This window comes from Thamnophis sirtalis, unplaced genomic scaffold, assembly GCF_051295495.1.
Source record: "Thamnophis sirtalis isolate CommonGarterSnake01/CBP01778 unplaced genomic scaffold, rThaSir2_p1.2 scaffold_6, whole genome shotgun sequence".
NCBI classification, from domain to species: domain Eukaryota; kingdom Metazoa; phylum Chordata; class Lepidosauria; order Squamata; family Natricidae; genus Thamnophis; species Thamnophis sirtalis.
Window position 1 is genome coordinate 97589702 of NW_028261386.1, and position 17776 is coordinate 97607477.

Genomic DNA, 17776 nt, shown 5'->3' on the forward strand with positions numbered 1-17776 from the left:
TGATATTTTGTTACACAGAACAAAATGCAGACTACTTCTGGTAATTGTAGGGGAAGATGTAGAAGAAAAAATCCAGAAGCCATAATCTGTTCCCTTTCCCAGTGTTTAAAAATAATGCCTGGCTCTTTCTGGCCAGAATATTCTTCCTAATAAGTGGTATTCTGTATCTAGAGTAGAAAACTGTAATCCCTCTTATGTTCCAGAACAATTTCCAACAATCTAACCTGCATGACTAATCATAAACTATTCTGGAATCTAAAATTCAGCAACAGGGCTGTCAAACCCCTGGCCCACAGGCCGGATGTGTCATATGCTGGCCACATCCATGCCCCGTTTAGCGAAGGGGGGGAAACGTCCTGATACGTCATGTGACACTGCCATGACGATCTGAGTTTGACACCCTTGATCTAAAGCAGTGGGTCTCAACCTTCTTAATGCCGCGACCCTTTAATACAGTTCCTCATATTGTGGTGACCCCCAACCATAAAATTATTTTATGTTTTCCATATTTTTTCAAAAATGTGTTTTCCAATGGTCTTAGGCGACCCCGTGAAGGGGTCGTTCGACCCCAAAGGGGTCATGACCCACAGGTTGAGAACCACTGATCTAGAGAATCAAAGCATATTGAAAGATTCTGGAAAGAAGCACAATCCTTCTATTCCCGCCTCACCATCCTATCAGAACGTATACTTCCAACAACTCCCCCCATCCAGTCACAACTGATGAAGCTTATTGAATGAGAAGCAAAATGTCCTCTTTGTCAGGGCAGCCCTGGAGTGAAGATAAGGATATGGGATTATGTAGTAGAGGAAAACTGGATCAAATCATCCTTAATACAGATCAATGCAGCTGCTATTTCACCCAAGAAGAAAGCTACTGTTATTAATGGCAGCAGCTTTTTTTCAGAAGAGGAAAAAAACAGCTTTGGGATAGACTAATATAGGAACAAAAGTTCCTATAGCCAAGGTGGCGCAGTGGTTAAATGCAGCACTGCAGGCTACTGCTAGATCAGCAGGTCAGCGGTTCAAATCTCACCGGCTCAGGGTTGATTCAGCCTTCCATCCTTCCGAGGTGGGTAAAATGAGGACCCAGATTGTTGGGGGCAATATGCTGACTCTCTGTAAACCGCTTAGAGAGGCCTGAAAGGCCTATGAAGCGGTATATAAGTCTACTGCTATTGCTAAAAGTTGCAGCCTAACATTATGACTTTCCCGTTCCAGGTTATGATCATTGTAGTTTCCACTTACATCAACAACTTAGCAAACATGCAATGGGTGATTGTGTGCTTATCACTTATTTAGCATAATTTCACCACACATATAAGAAACTAAATTTAATAGAATCTTAAGTGAGACTCTGTGCACTTTTAGTTGTGTAACACAATGCAACTTCTCCAGGAAGCTACTACCATCTGGACTTGCATTAACTTTTAACACATTCAATTTCTTCCCTTTCACTGATCACATCAAGACAATATCTGGAACTCAGTCAAAAAAAGACCTCATTTAATAAGTGATACATAAAAACTTTTGCATAGAAAAAAGGGTTACCAAAATAATGAACAATTTGCCCCTCCTCCAACTAGGAACAGTATTTTTAAAACAAATATTTTAAAAGTACATTTGTATAATGTTTAACATTCTGTTTATTGCTTTCTCCACACAGCAGAGAAATGAAGTGCATAATACATGCTGTGCTTTCATTTAACTTGCCCTCCCCATCATTAACTCTAGCTCTTGAGTCAATGAATAAAAATACTTGTATTATTTCATGTTGCTGTAATAATAATAACAACAAAGCAAAACCTTTTTATAGTACTGCTTGTATGGGTAGTTTAAAAAAAAAAAACTTACATTTTCTGGGTTGGGAACTGAACCCGTACAAAAAAAAAAAGGAAAGAAAAAAAGGAAACCAAATGGCAGCAACCGAAACTAACCCCAAAGTTCAAGTTGTTGCTACTACAACTCAGCCTTTAGCAGTCTAGTTCCTTCCAGATCTCCTGGAATACAATTGCCCTAATTTTTCAGGTACGGTATGGCCAAAGAGAGCCAAATTGAGCTCTAATGAAAGCCAGTTTTCAATCATATATGACTGAATGGAAGAAAAGAAAATGGCCGAAGGGTAAAGTATTGTAGCTATTTAATCATACCTCTTTCTGCGATGAAAAAAAGGGACTCTAATCTAAAGGAAGCTGTTTCCCAGCTTGCAAAAAATGAACCAGACATATCAGCTGTGACTTTATCCAAAATGCATCAGTATATAACTGGTGGTCAAGTTATGCACACTTAGGTATAATTTGACACAAATGGTTTTACAGAAAGTGCCAGGAAGCTTGTAATTTCTTAAACCACGCTGAACATTTAGTGCTTTTATCAAGATTACATTGAAGACATTTGATAGAACTGCACAATGAAGGTAAACTAGATGAGATTAAGTATATACAATCTCAGCAACCTTGTTATTCTTAAAATTCAACTCCGCATAGTTAGTTTGGTGGGATCCCACTGATGTTAAAGGACTGCCACCTTACTGTGTGCAGAAATATTTATTTGGAAATTGTATCCCTATTCTGGATCTTATTATCCAATTCCAAATTCTATTGTTTCCTCTCCAGCATCATTTTCATGCTTGCCTGGTGGTTTAGCCTTAGAGGGGGAAAAAATCAAAAAAACACACATAAACATATTGCCTATTCAGAACAGGGCAGGCACTTAAGCATTTAGGACAGAGTTTGTTTTTCAGGAAGATTTTGTGAGCAATAATCCACCACTTCCCTGGCAAATAAAAATGCATAGCAAGAGCATTAATGGCGACACAGGGTATCATTTGAAGACCACTGTCATCCAGTATGAGGTCTGATTCAAACGAAGTAGAAAACATCTCCATTCTGACGATTCTTATGGGAGATTTGCTCACTGTTTCTCTTCTGTGCCTTCAGCATCCGTCCGACTCCTTGAGCTGTTCACCTAAGCTTTGTGCAAGAGCTTTCTGTTCTAACTGCAGAAGTCAGGAAAATCTAGAAAGCTCCAACTTCAGTACCCCAAGGTCGGTAGGGTTTAGTGTTTCCATTACTACCGGGTTGCTGAGAGTTAGCAGTTGCCGAAACAGATAAAGGGGGGCTAATGGCTGTGGCAGCTGCCACTGCTGCTGCCGCTGCTGCACTCGGGGGAAGCATTGGGAATGCTCCAGCGAAAGACAGAGGGAAACTCTGAGCTGCTGCCGCTGCCGCAGCATGCACAGTAGCAGAAAGCGAGAGCAGAGAGGTAGAAAGTGGTGGGACGCAAGGAGCGACACTGCCTGCCGAGGGCACTCGGAGGGTAGAATCAGCATGGGCAAAAGTGGCGGTGAGAAGAGCTGAGCCGTGGGAAGGCACCTCTGAGGCAGTGGAGAGTCTGCAGGGGGAGACGTCAGAGGGATGTAATCCATTCTGCTGCAACAAAGCCGTAGGGAGATGATGGAAAGCAGCTGCCCAATGATGAGGGTGCAGAGGATGGTGATGGTGTGCCATGGACGAGGTCATGGCAGCGGCTTCCCTCTGAGAAGCACACGAGCTGAGATGGGAGACTAGTCGGACTCGAAGAGGGTCTGCCGTGTCCAGACCTTCCACAGAACTCAGGTATCTTGCAACTTCGGTTAAACATTCTCGAAACCCAATGCTAATGAAATCCATGGCCAGAGCATGAGCATCAAAATAACCTGGAACACAGAGGAAAAATAAACTTAATTATCAAATGCTTCCTTTGGTCTTTCTTGTAAAGCACAGCCTGGAATACATATTTTAGTTTTGAAATAGGTTAGTGAAGATGGCATGTAAATTAACTTGGTAAAGTTGTCATCTCAGGAAGAATTTTTTTTTTAAAAAAACTTTCTTTGGTTTATTTAAAATTGTATTTCTATTATGATGATTTTGACCCTGTGACTGATAAAAGCCCAAGTCTGCATCGAATTCATACGAACACTATAACCGTAAATCGAGTAAAGGTAGTCCTTGACTTACGGATGACAATTGAGCCCAAAATTTATGTTGCTAAATGAGAAATTTGTTAGGTGAGTTTTGTCTCATTTTACGATTTTTCTTGCCACATTTGTTAAGTGAATCACTGCAGCTGTTAAATTAATAGCAAGGTTAAATGAATCTGGCTTCCTCATTGACTCTACTTATCAGAAGGTTGGAAAAGGTGATCACACAACCCTGGGACAGTGCAACCATCATAAATATGAGTCAATTGCCAAGGATTTGAATTTTGATTACGTGACCATGGGGATTGAGCAATGGTCATAAGTGTAAAAATGATCATAAGTTATTTTTTCAGTGCCACTAAATGAGCTGGTATAAGTCAAGAACTACCTGTATTTGAAAGTTTGGCTGCAAAATCCTAATCCTTATATTCACAGGGCTATTGAAAAAATATATGCATAATTTTGCATGTATGTATGTATGTATATGTATGAATGTATGTATGTATGTATGTATGTATTTTGTCATGATTATATAATATACAGTATATTGGAGGTGGACCCTTTGAGAGCTGTATGCAATGAAATTTCATTTTAATGTATGCCGATTAGTGTACATTCAAAGTGACAATAGTAAAGTTATTCTAAATTCTAAAATAAAATGAGGAGAGATCCCCACTATGCTGCCTTGGGTACTCAGACAAAAGGTAGAACATCCTGAATTGCTAGACAGTGAAATGGGGAGAGTATAAATCTAATCCGTAAATAAAGTAAGCATAAAGGCAATAAATACAAAGCCTCCATGCTTATTCAGTTGTAGTTCAGATATACAGTAGTACTCAAGTCATTGGGCTAATTAGAAGGGATTGAGCTGTACTGGTTAAAGTGCTGGACCAAGACTAAAATGACATAGATTCACGTTCACCCATAGCCCTGAAAGTCTACTGGATGAATTACAGGATGGTTCCTTTTAGGAAAAAGAGAAGAGTGCTACATGGTAACTTGTGCTCTTGAAGGAACATTGGGATATAAGAATCAGGTAGACATACAAAAGTTTACTGAATGACCATTCAAAGTTACGACGACACTGAAAATGACACTGTATTATCATTTTTCACAATTACAGCCATCGTAGCATCCCCATTGTTACGCAATAAAAAATTAGAGACTTGGCAAATGGCTCATATTTATGACAGCTGCAGTATCCCGGGTCATGTTATTCACCCTTTGTGACCTTCTGACAAGCGAAATGAATGGAGAAGCCAGATTCACTTAACAACGGAGTCACTAACTTAACAATTGCAGTGGTTCACTTAACAACTGTACCAAGACAAAATTCACTTAGCAAATGCCTCATTTAACAGCCGAAATTTTGGGCTCAATTGGGGTCATAACTGGAGAACCACCTGTAATAATATTAGTAACAAAAACATCATAATAGCGGAAGCAGCAATCGCTAGAGACTGCAGAACGGAAGAGAAAGAACTGGAGATCATCACAAAATATGAAAACCTGCGAACAGTAGTAGAATGAGTATGGCAAAAGAAAGCAAAAATGGTGCCAAGAATAATGGGTGTGGTTCCAATACAATTAGAGCACCACTTGAACCACCATCAACACTGACGACATCAATGTCAGTTAACTACAAAAGGCAGCTTCACTTGGAACAGCTAATATCCTTCAACAATATCTAACACTTACAAACATCTGCCTATCCCAGGTCCTTGGGAAGGACTCAATAGTTGGATAAAAATGCCAAATCCAATTTAAAACGGTGGCTGATTGTGTCACCAACCATAATTAATAACAACAGCAGCAGCAACAAATTCAGAGCAAACGGCGCCATCACTCGAGGTAATAGACTTTTTACTGCCAAGGAGCTTTCCTCTGTAGTGATTGCTTCTTCATAAACTCTAGACCTCAATAGTCAGGTCTGACTATTCTTCTTCCTTTAGTGAACATTGCTCTAGAAAAGCATAATAGAAAATACCAGCGTTTTTTAAAAATATGTTCTACTTGCTGTAGTTGGACTTGCATTAAATGTTTACACTGAATCTAAAGCAAATTACTATTAAATAATACAGTTTTTGCAATCATTACTACTGCCATCTAAAAGACATTCACATGTTATATGAGATCTTTAATTGTATTCAACTGAATGTCACATAATGTATTATTTCTTTGCTTATGCAATTGTGAGGAAATACTGTTGTACACCCAGTATTGGTGACCATTTTCATAGCTTTAGAATTTGATACCACAGCATGTTGAGGCAGTCACCCCTTAATTTCATTTTCTATTTTCTTGTTTATCTTTTACTTGTTTAAAAATATTCTCATTTTTAAAAAAATCAAGCAAAGTAGTATTGTTATTTAAAGCAATAAAAATGAGAGGTAGATCTAAAACTAGTTTCCTCCCAAAAAGTAATTCTGAAAAATGTGTACACATTCCTCCTATTAAAAGAATAGGACTTAAACAATTCTCAATAGCTTTTTTAAAACAAAACATAAACTCCTGAAAATGAATTAAATTGTCTACTATTTTTGTATACTAATTGCTATGTTCCAAATCACTAACATAGGCCTAGTCACTATGCTTTATTGATTGCTGCTTTATGTAAAGCAGCAATCAATGTACTATCATGAGGACTAAGCTATGTATTAAGTTTACTTAATTCAAGAGGATACATAGTGTAGAGGATCATAGATCCTTACCTACACAATCATAGCTTTAAGTTCTCTTCCAGAAATACTAAAGAAAAATAAATTTAAAAAACCAACGTGTTACTTTTATGTATTTAGGTAGCACCTCCATTTCTTGTTTTCTAATCCTTCTGGTTTTATACCCTAAATACACAGCTTGCTCAGAAGTTAGAGCAATGGAATTTCAAATATATATACCGCGTGCTATTCTTTTCCAATATGGGAAAAAGAGCCCAATAAATGGCAAATGGAAACTAGTAATACAACTCTTTGCAACTATTTACCATATTTTTCGGAGTATACGACGCACCGGAGTATAAGGCCCAGGTTTTGAAGAGGCAAATTAAGGTTTGAAGAGACAAATTTTTAAAAAAGTAGGTAAGTAGAGGGATAGAGAGAGAGAGAGAGATAAATACAGTAGGTAGGTAGGGAGAGAGAGAGAGAGAGAGACAGTAGTTAGGTAGGAAGAAAGGAGAGAAAGAGAGAGAGAGAAAGAGAGAGAGAGAGAGAGAAGCTAGGTAGATGTTTCCAGGTGTATTTATCCATGTGCTGTAGAAAGAAATCACTGACAATCTGCAGCACCTATGACTTTGTTTCTGCTGGCACAGCACTTGATCAATGTAATTCTTATCAATCAGTTAAAGAGTTTTCCAAAAGGAAAAAAAAAGTTTTTGCACTCTGCAAACTTCCCCAAAAAATAGCCTTGGGGGGTGGGGTGGCTTGCAGAGTGCTCCTGGGGGGGGGGAGAGCCAAAAATGAGCAAAAATGGCCTGTTTTTTTGTCACAAAAATTCATGCATAGCCTTATGGAGGCTTATACAGTGCTGTTGGGGGCTGGGAGGGCAAAACCCGTTTTTTGCTCATTTATTCCATCCCCAGCCCCCAGGAGCTCACTGAAAGCCTCCATAAGTGTATGCACGGCCATTTTGGTGAAGGGACAGGGCTTCGGGAGGCAAAAAATGCTGTATTCGATGTGTAAGACGCACCCAGATTTTCAGCCTCTTTTTTGAGGAAAAAAGGTGCGTCTTATACTCTGAAAAATACGGTATGTTAGCAAGAATAGAAATCACATGAATGAGCTGAGGAATAGTCATATTTTCTAGAAAATAATTCCTGATAAAATGACTGCTGCTAAGACTGATGAAATTCATAAATCCCCTTTACAGACAATCTACACAAGAAAATATAATTATCTCGAAAATATCCAGTTTTAGAAATACGGTAAACATTGCACAGAAATGATCCATTCTCTACACTGCCTTTGTGCAAATTATCAAAAGAATTGCAGAAGCATATCTCCTTTATGCGTATTAGTCCCCCCCCCCCAATCTTCGTAAGGCTTGATGAACCCTTATGAAAAACAAGACAGGATTATGGGATAGAGAGATATAACTGCGCAATCAAAGCTAAAAACTACTGCTAAATAATTAAGACTCTGATAAAGCCCTAATCCACAAATAATAATAATAATAATAATCATCATCATATTATTATTATTATTATTATTATTATTAGTGTTCAAAGCACCTCACATATTTAATTTTTTGAGTGTTTAAAACATTTCAAAACTGTTCTCTAAATCCACATAAAGCCACATTCTGTATGTACTACATTCCCAATTCCACAAGAGAAACGTGTCAGCCACAAAAAAGTCAGCACCTACGGTGGATCTTTCCCCCCCCCTTTCCCCAGTAATATAGAGTTTCCTCTTTAGCTAACCCACACCCAGAAGATGCAAACTTAGATGTTGTTCTGGTTACGAACGGCACAGTCTAATTTTTCATGGAAAACATTCTTTCTAGAACAAAGGGCAATGCATAAACAATACGGAAAGTTTCCTCTGGATCCACTTCCCGTGGTATAGCAACTGCATAATGAATTTTAAATTTGGTTTTGTTTCATACCTCACAATAGTGGCCGCAGCCCTCTTTGTTTATGTTTGGGGTATTTGTTTTGTCTCTCTTGTGCCGATTGCTGTGCTCTTTGGAAACCCCAAACAGATCTCTGACTGGACTGTCTCTGAATGGAATCTTTACTCTCCCACAGTGTTATGAAAGCCAACACAAGCTCAGGGTCAAGTGCTCCTTTTGTCCCAGTAGTTCTTTCCCATGAGTTCAACCCTGCCTTGAGCACCAATTTCCACTCCTTTAATCTAGAACTGCCAGAGGTGTTTGCAAAGGTTTCCCCTGCTCACATTAGAAAATCAGTTCCTTACCTTTCCCGCCTGTCGCCTGGAGCATCTTCAAATGATCCACTGTCATTTGCAGGATTTCTGCTTTTTCTAATTTGGCAGATCCCTTTGAGATAAGAGGCACAAACAATAAAGGCTTAAAAGTACTCTGTGCTTTGATTTGGTCTCCTCCCTTTTGAGCTGCATCTTATGGTTTCAATTTTCCCAACCATTAGAGCATTCTCGGTTTAATTCTTCTACTGAGCATCTGTAGTCCAGACTTTATTGTTACACACAAGCACTATATATCACGCTGCATAACGTGACATATATAATGCATGTGCTTCTATGGAGCATGAAAAAGCATAGACAATGATAATATAGAGAGTTGAGCTATATAGCTCAATATCAGACTCAGCATACAACCCTACTGAAAACATTTGCAAAATCCACTATAAATTCTTTATATGACCAAATGAAACAAATGGAAACTGCCATAAACAATGGCAATCTTTTCAGCTGCAGGAGAACTTCATACCAAATAGGGCCCAACTATCAGCTATGATTATCTTCAGCTCCATGAAAGGCAAAACCAAAGCCATTTATTGTCATTTTAAAAAATGTATGTGCAAATATTGGAACACTATTCATATGAATCTATAGTATGGTGAAATGCCATCTTTTAGTTCTAGTTTAATCTTGTTTTCCTTTTGGGCGGAGAATCAGTTCAAAGTTCTGGTTAACCTGTTTCCATATTAGCCAACTGTCCCTGGGAGAAAGAGCAATGGCAGATTAACAGTTGTCTTGGCAACGTTTCGGCGAGGTCTCACTCGCCATCTTCAGGCTGGTGTTTTCGGCTCAAAGCGTAGTCGGAGCTGCCATCTTTCTATAAATCTTAGTGGGGGTGTGTGGAGTGTTGGCTTTGTTTCAGTAAGTGAATTGATTGGCTGTGTGGTTGTATCATGATTGGCAGGTTGGAGTTGGCTGTGTGTCCATTGTTGTTTTGTGTTGTAACGGCCTGGGTAGTGGGTGGGGCTCGTTTGTTGACTAGGCTGGTTTCCAGATGTTTGGTAGGCAGGAGGCATCGTTGATAACATGAATAAATGTGACACCTCCTGCATACCAGACGATACCAAACATGACAATACCTCCCACCTACCAGATATCTGGAAACCAGCCCTAGTCAACAAACAAGCCCCACCCACCACCCAGGCCATTACAACAAAAAACAATGGACACACAGCCAGCACCAATCAGCACCAATCTACCAATCATGATACAACCACACAGCCAATCAATCCACTTACTGAAACAAAGCCTTCACCCCCCCACCCCCACCAAAATTTATAGAAAGATGGCAGCTCTGACCACACTTTTGAGCCGAAAACACCAGTCTGAAGATGGCGAGTAAGACCTCGCCAAAACGTTGCTAAGACAATCTCAATCTTACATAGGAAAAGACCCAAATACAACAAGACCAGCATACCTACACCCGTGAAAATCTACAAACACACACACACACACACACACACATGTATGTATGTGTGTGTATATATAAATTGGTGTCTTAGAAATAATATTTGGGCTTTTCCCTAATGCTGCTATGAAGTGCTATTCATCTGTCCCTGAGCCAGCAGTAAAGTACACCTGTGTGAAAATTGACATCCCTATTCTCGAATAAATTCTTCAGTCATCATGGATAACAAATCACAAGACTGGTTTTATATATTATGGGCTATCATATACCTTAGGTATACCATATACCTTAGGGTTGGAATAAAGCGGGAAACACACCTGAAGCACTGGAACACAATTAATCTCATTCATAGGATAAAATGATGGGACATCTTGGGAACACAAGCAAAGAAACATAGTGTCTTGGCATATTTTTCTCGAGGTCATGTGCAAGTTGGGAAAAGTCTTTAAGATGATCTTTTTATCCTTGTTTAAATATACCAATAACTGAACAACCTCCTAATCTAACGTGTTTTGGATATTAATAATAATTTAGTACCATTAGTTAAGAAACTGGTTCTAAATAACTCGTTCTTGTTAGTGATGATGCCATTTAAAGTTCCTTCTTTCTGTTAACTATCCAGTATCTTTTGTTGTCTCATTTTATTGCATAATTTCATAAAGTTTGAGTTAAACTAGTAACTTTGTCTTCCGAATGTAACTAGAAATCATACAGACTTGCACATGAATATTCAAGTAATACCCCCAGTACAGAGTAGACATGCAACATTTCTTTGGATAACATTACATCAACTTTCCATAGCAATACGATTAAAATAATTAATAACAGCCATTTTAGATCAAGATAAAGCAGCTATAAGGATATGGCTTTGGGTCATTTAAAAATTGATTTCAAAAGGATCTTATTTACATTAAATTACTGTTATAAAGTATGTGCATATGCACACATACGTGCTGGTATTTAAATTGTTTTCTAAAATTACTTTATTCTATATTCCTCGAATTACATTTTGTCGTCGTCTCAATATTAATATTTTTCATATAGTGAGGAATTATAATTACTTGTTCCTGAGTACTTTCCAATGTCTCAGAAAGCCTTGTTTTACAATGTTTGTGATTTTCTAAAAGTAAATAATGTATTGCAATTAATAACTGTTGGCTCTTGTCCTGGTTTCTTTGACTGGCCAAAATCACCTCCAAAACTGCTCAAGATAAAGTGTGGCCACCAGGAAAGAAGTTTAACTTATTTGTTATTAATTTTTTTACATTATGCTATAATTAGTTTATTAATTCATATCTACATTCTTTGTACAATCTGTTCTCTAACCTATTTCTCTAAAATAAGCCATCCCTTTCTATTTGAGTTGAAGAACAGAGAAAGAAAGTGATCTGAGGCCTAAGCCACAATATTTATTGTATTTTTAATGATACAGCTTTCTTAATGGGGCATCACTTCCTTTACAAAGTGAGGTGATAAATGCCAAGAGTAACTGAACTAAAATGGGATCAACTGGAAAAATAATGTGGATGTCCCACCATGGTTGTGACTTTTCTAGAAGTACATCAAAAATAGATATAAACACTGATATAAAAGAAAATGTAATTGCCCTAGAACAATGAATTCAAAGGATGCATATAGGAAACTAAATGTTAAAAGCTACTTGCTAAATAAAAATTAGGAAGCAAAAGTTGTGGTGAAATTGAGTGGAGTATATTGAATACGTAGCTGAACTGAAAATCCTAAAAGCAGGATGTAAGATCTTATTGATATGAAGTTACTTACAATGTTAAATTCAAGTTTACTCACTAAGTGAAATAATTTATAATAAGTGTTCTGAACTGAAATGCAAATATTTCTAATGGTAGTTTATATGTTCCTAGATACCTTTGCAGCTTTAAAGTGTAAGGCATACATTTCTTAAAATATCTGTCCCTAACCTACTACCTTCTAAATATCTCAGAATACAAGTCTATAATCCCTACTCAGCATAATGGATGAAACACATGCACAATAATGAGAAGTAAGCCTTAAAATGTTTTTTTTTTGTAGTTAGAAGATCGCTTTGGAACATGTGGATCACATGTTGATTGCACGCATGTTGATCACTAGGTATGATATAGCATTTCTTTTTGGTGGGCAAAGGCAGAAAATCTATCATTAAACATGTATTCCAAAACTTTCACAGACATTTATGTTATAAATTGTCTAGTGATAGAATTCTAAAGAGTTGAAGCTGCTGATTTATTGAATCCTCTATTTTATGAGGTTTCAGACATAACCAGAATTGGACGATGTACCCAAAACCTCCTAACCTATTATTGAAAGTTACCATACTTAAGAAATCATTATTTTCTTTACTTCACAAACTTATCAAGAATTTTATTTTATTTTCTAATATGCAGTTTAAATTGTCCCTGCCATCTAGGCTGATTCAGGATCCATCCATAGATCTGGGGTGTATGTTTGTTCACCTCTTCAACTTGTAGAATTTTTGGCTAATTCTGAATTATTTGGGAAATAGAGAAGATGGCAGAGGGGTGAATAAAATTTGTTCTTCAAATCCGAAGTAATTTCATTCCTTATGATAATTATGACTTCAGCAGAATCTTGATTCTAAACAATTATAATTTTTAATTGGGTACTTATTATATTTTTGAAGAAAAGTATACAGCACTCAGAAATTAAAGGCTGAAATGAGTTCCTACAGATTGCATCAGTTTTTGTAAAATGCCCTAAACTAATTATTTTTAAGGTTTTTTTTTTAAAGTAAGGATAAACTATACAAAACAAAGTTAAACATTTTATTTCCCGTTCTGCCATGTATCTTTTAAATCAGCAATCCACATAACAGAAAAAAATATTTACTTCGATTGTTGGGACAATTCTGAAAGTAGAATACTAGTCCTCTTTCATGTGAACCTTTTGGGGAAATTTCCATTTAAAATATTAGTTTTGGGTCATTTCAAATATAGCATGAGTAACACATTACATCAGTATTTTTTTCTATATCTTTTTAAAAATCCAGCCAATTATAATGACTCTTAAAATACTAACTGGGCTAGACAAATTAATGGGAAAAATACAATGCTACTGTAGAAATTATCCAGAAGAGAACTTGTCATGTTTAAAACTGTATCATATAAAATAGGAAGAGCTACAGAAAATTACCCCCATCTACCCACAAAATTACCCCCATCTACCCACAAAAACAAAAAACAGAAACAGCATAGGCATTCTTGCTCAAAGGAATAGCGAATAAAAAAATGAAAATATTTTTCAGCTTTGCGGAGAGTTTTGCTTTTCATCAGTTTGCCACAACAGGGCATTTTATTGAAATGCCTGCTCTGCTAGATCGGGCACATCCAGTCTTTCATGAGCTCTATGAAAGACACAACAAAATGACATACAGGATTGTTTATTTATTATGCTTACTTGTTTTTCAAAAGCAGTTGGTACAAGTCGCCTCAGTTCGGATAAGCTGTTATTTATACGATCACGGCGCCTTTTCTCTATAATCTATTTCAATAAAAACAAAAAGCATATGGGTATGTAAGCATTAAAACTATAGGAAGAGCAAATATTTACACAACTGAAAATGTTACATTACAAATACACTGGAGAGAATTCCTTACCCCTCTTCTTTTTTTTCTGGCCATAATCTGAGATGTTGTGGTTGGAGAATTTGACCGGATCACAGAACTGGCAGTAGGCCTAAGAAACAGTTGAAAAGGTATGTCAGGTGTTAGATCCCATTGGTGCATTTTTTTCTTACAAAGAGTTAATCTCTCCCCACCCTCTCAATGAATCCTTTAAGCCAAGCTGAAAACAATATAAATACAAGTTTAAACAATTCCCCCACACCAATTTTTTTAAAAATTAGCAAGCCACAAAGTGTATTTTAAAAAAATTGTTTCAGGCAGTGATTAGGAGAGATCATTAAATAATAATTAAACTGACAATCATATACTTAAAAGTCCCTACTATTAAAATTCTGAACATGAGAGTACTACAAGCTGCTGCTGACAATGCGTTTTGTATTAGGACACAATTACTTGAATCCAAAATCCATGTGCCTCCTTTCATCTCCGAATGGCACATATATGGCAGAAATAATAAAAATGTTTATTACAAAATGTACAGGAATTGTGATCTCAGAAAGATAGAATCCTGTTCTGCATATTTTACTGAGCATTTTAACTACAGCAACATATACAACCAAAGGAATGCATATATTTTTTGACATAAATTACATCCAGGTATAAAAGGTTAGGAACAGGACTTCATGTAGAAATCTGAACATTTCAGTAAAATCTATGGAACTTATTTTTCAATTTGCACACGTTCAGGCATAAATTCTGCATTATAATGAGTATGTGAAATTAGTTTGTAAATGGATGCAATAAACGCACACATGACAAATATATAATATGGACAAAGTGTACACTTTTTGTAATTTATCTATTTAGAGATAAATATGCTTGCTTTATCACACCCTAATAGATGCCCTATTATTTCTCTTATCCATTTAGTATAGCTTCTATTTTGGTTTTATTCAAACTTATACTGACTTGAATTAAATTTTCCCTTAGGACAAAGATCCTTAATCTACTTACATTTACCTTCTGATTTTTAATACTACTCTAAACTGGGTTTAAGTTACTTTCATAAAATAACTTAATTAAAACTAATTGTTCAGTTAAATCTGCATAGCTAATTTGCTGTGATCAGGTGTGAGTAACTAACCTGCGTAGCACATATAATTATACTAGCTAACATTGTGATGCCCTGAAGCAAGGAATCAATAAAGATTAATTTCAAGTGCATTATGAAAGGTAATTTGCATTCACTACATAATATTAGACAATGATCTACAAGTGGAAAACACTACTGTCTTAACAAACTAAAAAAATATACTACTACCTGCTGAAAATACTACTTGCCAGCTGAAGAAAAATAAAATTGATTTCATAACCAACTATATGTAATTTTACTATTATATGTTCTCATAGATTCTTTATTAATTATATTTTAAAAGGTCTACAACATTACAGGACAAAGTACAATACTTTTAAAATTGTACTATTTTCAAAGAAAATAAAGGAAACGTGACCCATTTTTCTTTTCTAGGAAGTTGTGAAAATTTAATGTCTGTAGCTGAATAACCAACTAAAATGCCACGATGACTGACAAGCACTCTTGTAAACACATCTTACTATGCCTTAGTAAGTGTTTTCTTCAATCACTGGATCACAGACATCTCAGAGTCCAAGAACTGTTAGACAAGCAGGAGAGCATCATGCAGTGATAGAGCTGGAGTGTGCCTTGTTCCATCTATCTAAACAGCGTCCCTCTTGTAAGTAAAACATAATCAGACTGAGATTCAACATCTAATAACTGAATCTCTTCATTTTCTCTTAAATTTCTTACTACCCATCCTTTCCAGAAGATATACCTAGAATGCTTCCAGGCATACAACTCTAACTACTGTCAGTCAAAGGACACTGTGGAGCAAACCTCTGCATCCTTTATAGATAAATACTACATAACAGAAAAGATGGAAAGGGCAGCTGAAAAACAAAGTGTTTTAAAAACTGAATCTAAACATCTGGACTACCTGAAGCATTATATAAGTCAGCTTTATAAACACCTTCTGGCAATGTGGCTTATAATATATCCTCTCACTTCTCAAATCGACACGTAGAAATTCCAGCAATGCACATTACTTAAGGTTTGCAAGATATAAATTCAAATCCATGGCATCATCTAGTAACTGCACGAAACAGCAGCCTTGCCCTTTACTACAGGATCCTGCAGATAGTATCTACTCATTCCCTTGCTACCTCTGAAGATGTTCATTGCCTTGCAGTGTTGACTCTTCCTATTGCTTTTTCTCTTTTCTATGCTCCAAAATAATATCCATATCTTTCTCTTTTTCTAATACTTATGCCTATGATAAAAACTGTTGCTACCTGCCTTTCTTCTTCCTCTGCCCAAACAAGTCTTATGCAGAGTCATTGTGAACATCTGCATTTGGAAGTCCGGCGTGAAACACGGCACCGTAAGTGAAAAAATCAAGGTATAAAGAAAGAAGTGAATATCTTAATGTAGGACCCATGAAGTCAGAACACAGCAAAAGGCAGCCCAGTGGAAGAAGACAAGAATGGCTCTTAGTCCCTGTCCCATCCTACAGGACAGTCAGTGTCCATGACGCTGAGCCAGAGGCTCTTGCACTCCCAAATCCCCCCCCCCCCCTTAAGCTGAAAGAAAGAACAAGCAGAGGCTGAATGTTTAAAGGGGAGAAAAGGCTTTTTCTTACCCGGAATAATTGTTTTCGCTCCCTACGTCTATAGTCTCGTCCATATCGCTATCTGAGGTAGTGTCCTCGCAAGGTCGCTTCATCGTAGCCAAAGGAGACAGTCCAACTTCCAAATCAGGAGGTAAATAGCAAGAACTTGAGGTTGTGAATAGGCTTTTTTCCCTTTTTTTGGACAGTGTCTGGATTGAGCCCGCCTATCCCCACCCCCCACCCACCCCAAGCCGGCGCCAAGAAATCGAACGGATTTCTGAAGCTCTTTCCCACGGTGCAGCTCAGCCTCAAGCTCCAGGCCCCGCCCAGTCGACGAAGTCACTCCTCCTCTGTCCGGGAGAACCACTGGATTGAGAAAGCGGAGGAGTGAGTGACAGGCCTCCTTGCCAAGTGCTTCTGTTCCCTTCTTCATTGGCTGAATGAGCCGAAGCGGTGGCAGCGCCAATCTCTCCCGGGTGTCTTGGAAGCGTGGGAAAGCCCCGAGCGCCTCTCGCGCACAAGGGAGACAGGGGAGGGAGAAGAGGGTGGGAGGGCGGCGGACTGGCGCTGGCTGGGAAGCACCTTCGGGTCTGCATGGGGACAGCCAGCTTGGGCAGGAACCGCTCCTAAGCATGTGTGCCTGCTGACTGCCTCGCGGATGCCGTGCGCGCAAAGAGGAAGCGTGCACACGGACTTGCAAAATGCAAACAGATTTTTAAAAAGTCGTTTTGCGCAGACGGTTGGCGTCTGCTTGCATTTTTTAAACTTTAACTCCACAAAAAAATGGCGTGAAAACTAAGCTAGGAACCACTTAATACCTAGCAAGTGTTGGAAGAAATGTCCTTCTGGGTTCGGCTCCAAATGGAGAAAAGACACTGGAGACATGGAGGCTGCTGGGAAAGATGGTTTTAATGGTGGACAGGACCACATGGCTTGAGTCCTGAACAGAAAAGGTGATCACATGCTTCAATGTTGGTGGAGAAAAGAGAAGGAAAGGGAGGAAAAGCTGAGCCCCTGGTTTTATGGCTTCTCTGGCCTTTGATCTTGAGCTTGTATTCTGATTGGTTGTCAGACTTCCATGGGCCCATGCAGGGGCAACTCTATGCATTTTGAATCCAAGTTTGGTTGAGTTCTCAGATGCCATGTGATGAGTTGGGTAAAGGGCCAATATTATCATGCCTCAAT

General features: G+C 37.9%; 1 protein-coding gene across 1 annotated transcript; it reads right to left on the reverse strand.

The window, feature by feature from the left end:
• Positions 1-1478: 1478 nt before the first annotated feature.
• Positions 1479-16821, reverse strand: HEY2 (hes related family bHLH transcription factor with YRPW motif 2). Its single transcript, XM_014076459.2, has 5 exons — positions 16622-16821; positions 13938-14016; positions 13738-13821; positions 8874-8955; positions 1479-3696 (listed from the first exon to the last, which is right to left on the reverse strand). Exons 1-5 carry the CDS (start codon positions 16702-16704, stop codon positions 3017-3019), a joined length of 1008 nt encoding a protein of 335 aa, XP_013931934.1. The 5' UTR covers positions 16705-16821; the 3' UTR covers positions 1479-3016.
• Positions 16822-17776: the final 955 nt, after the last annotated feature.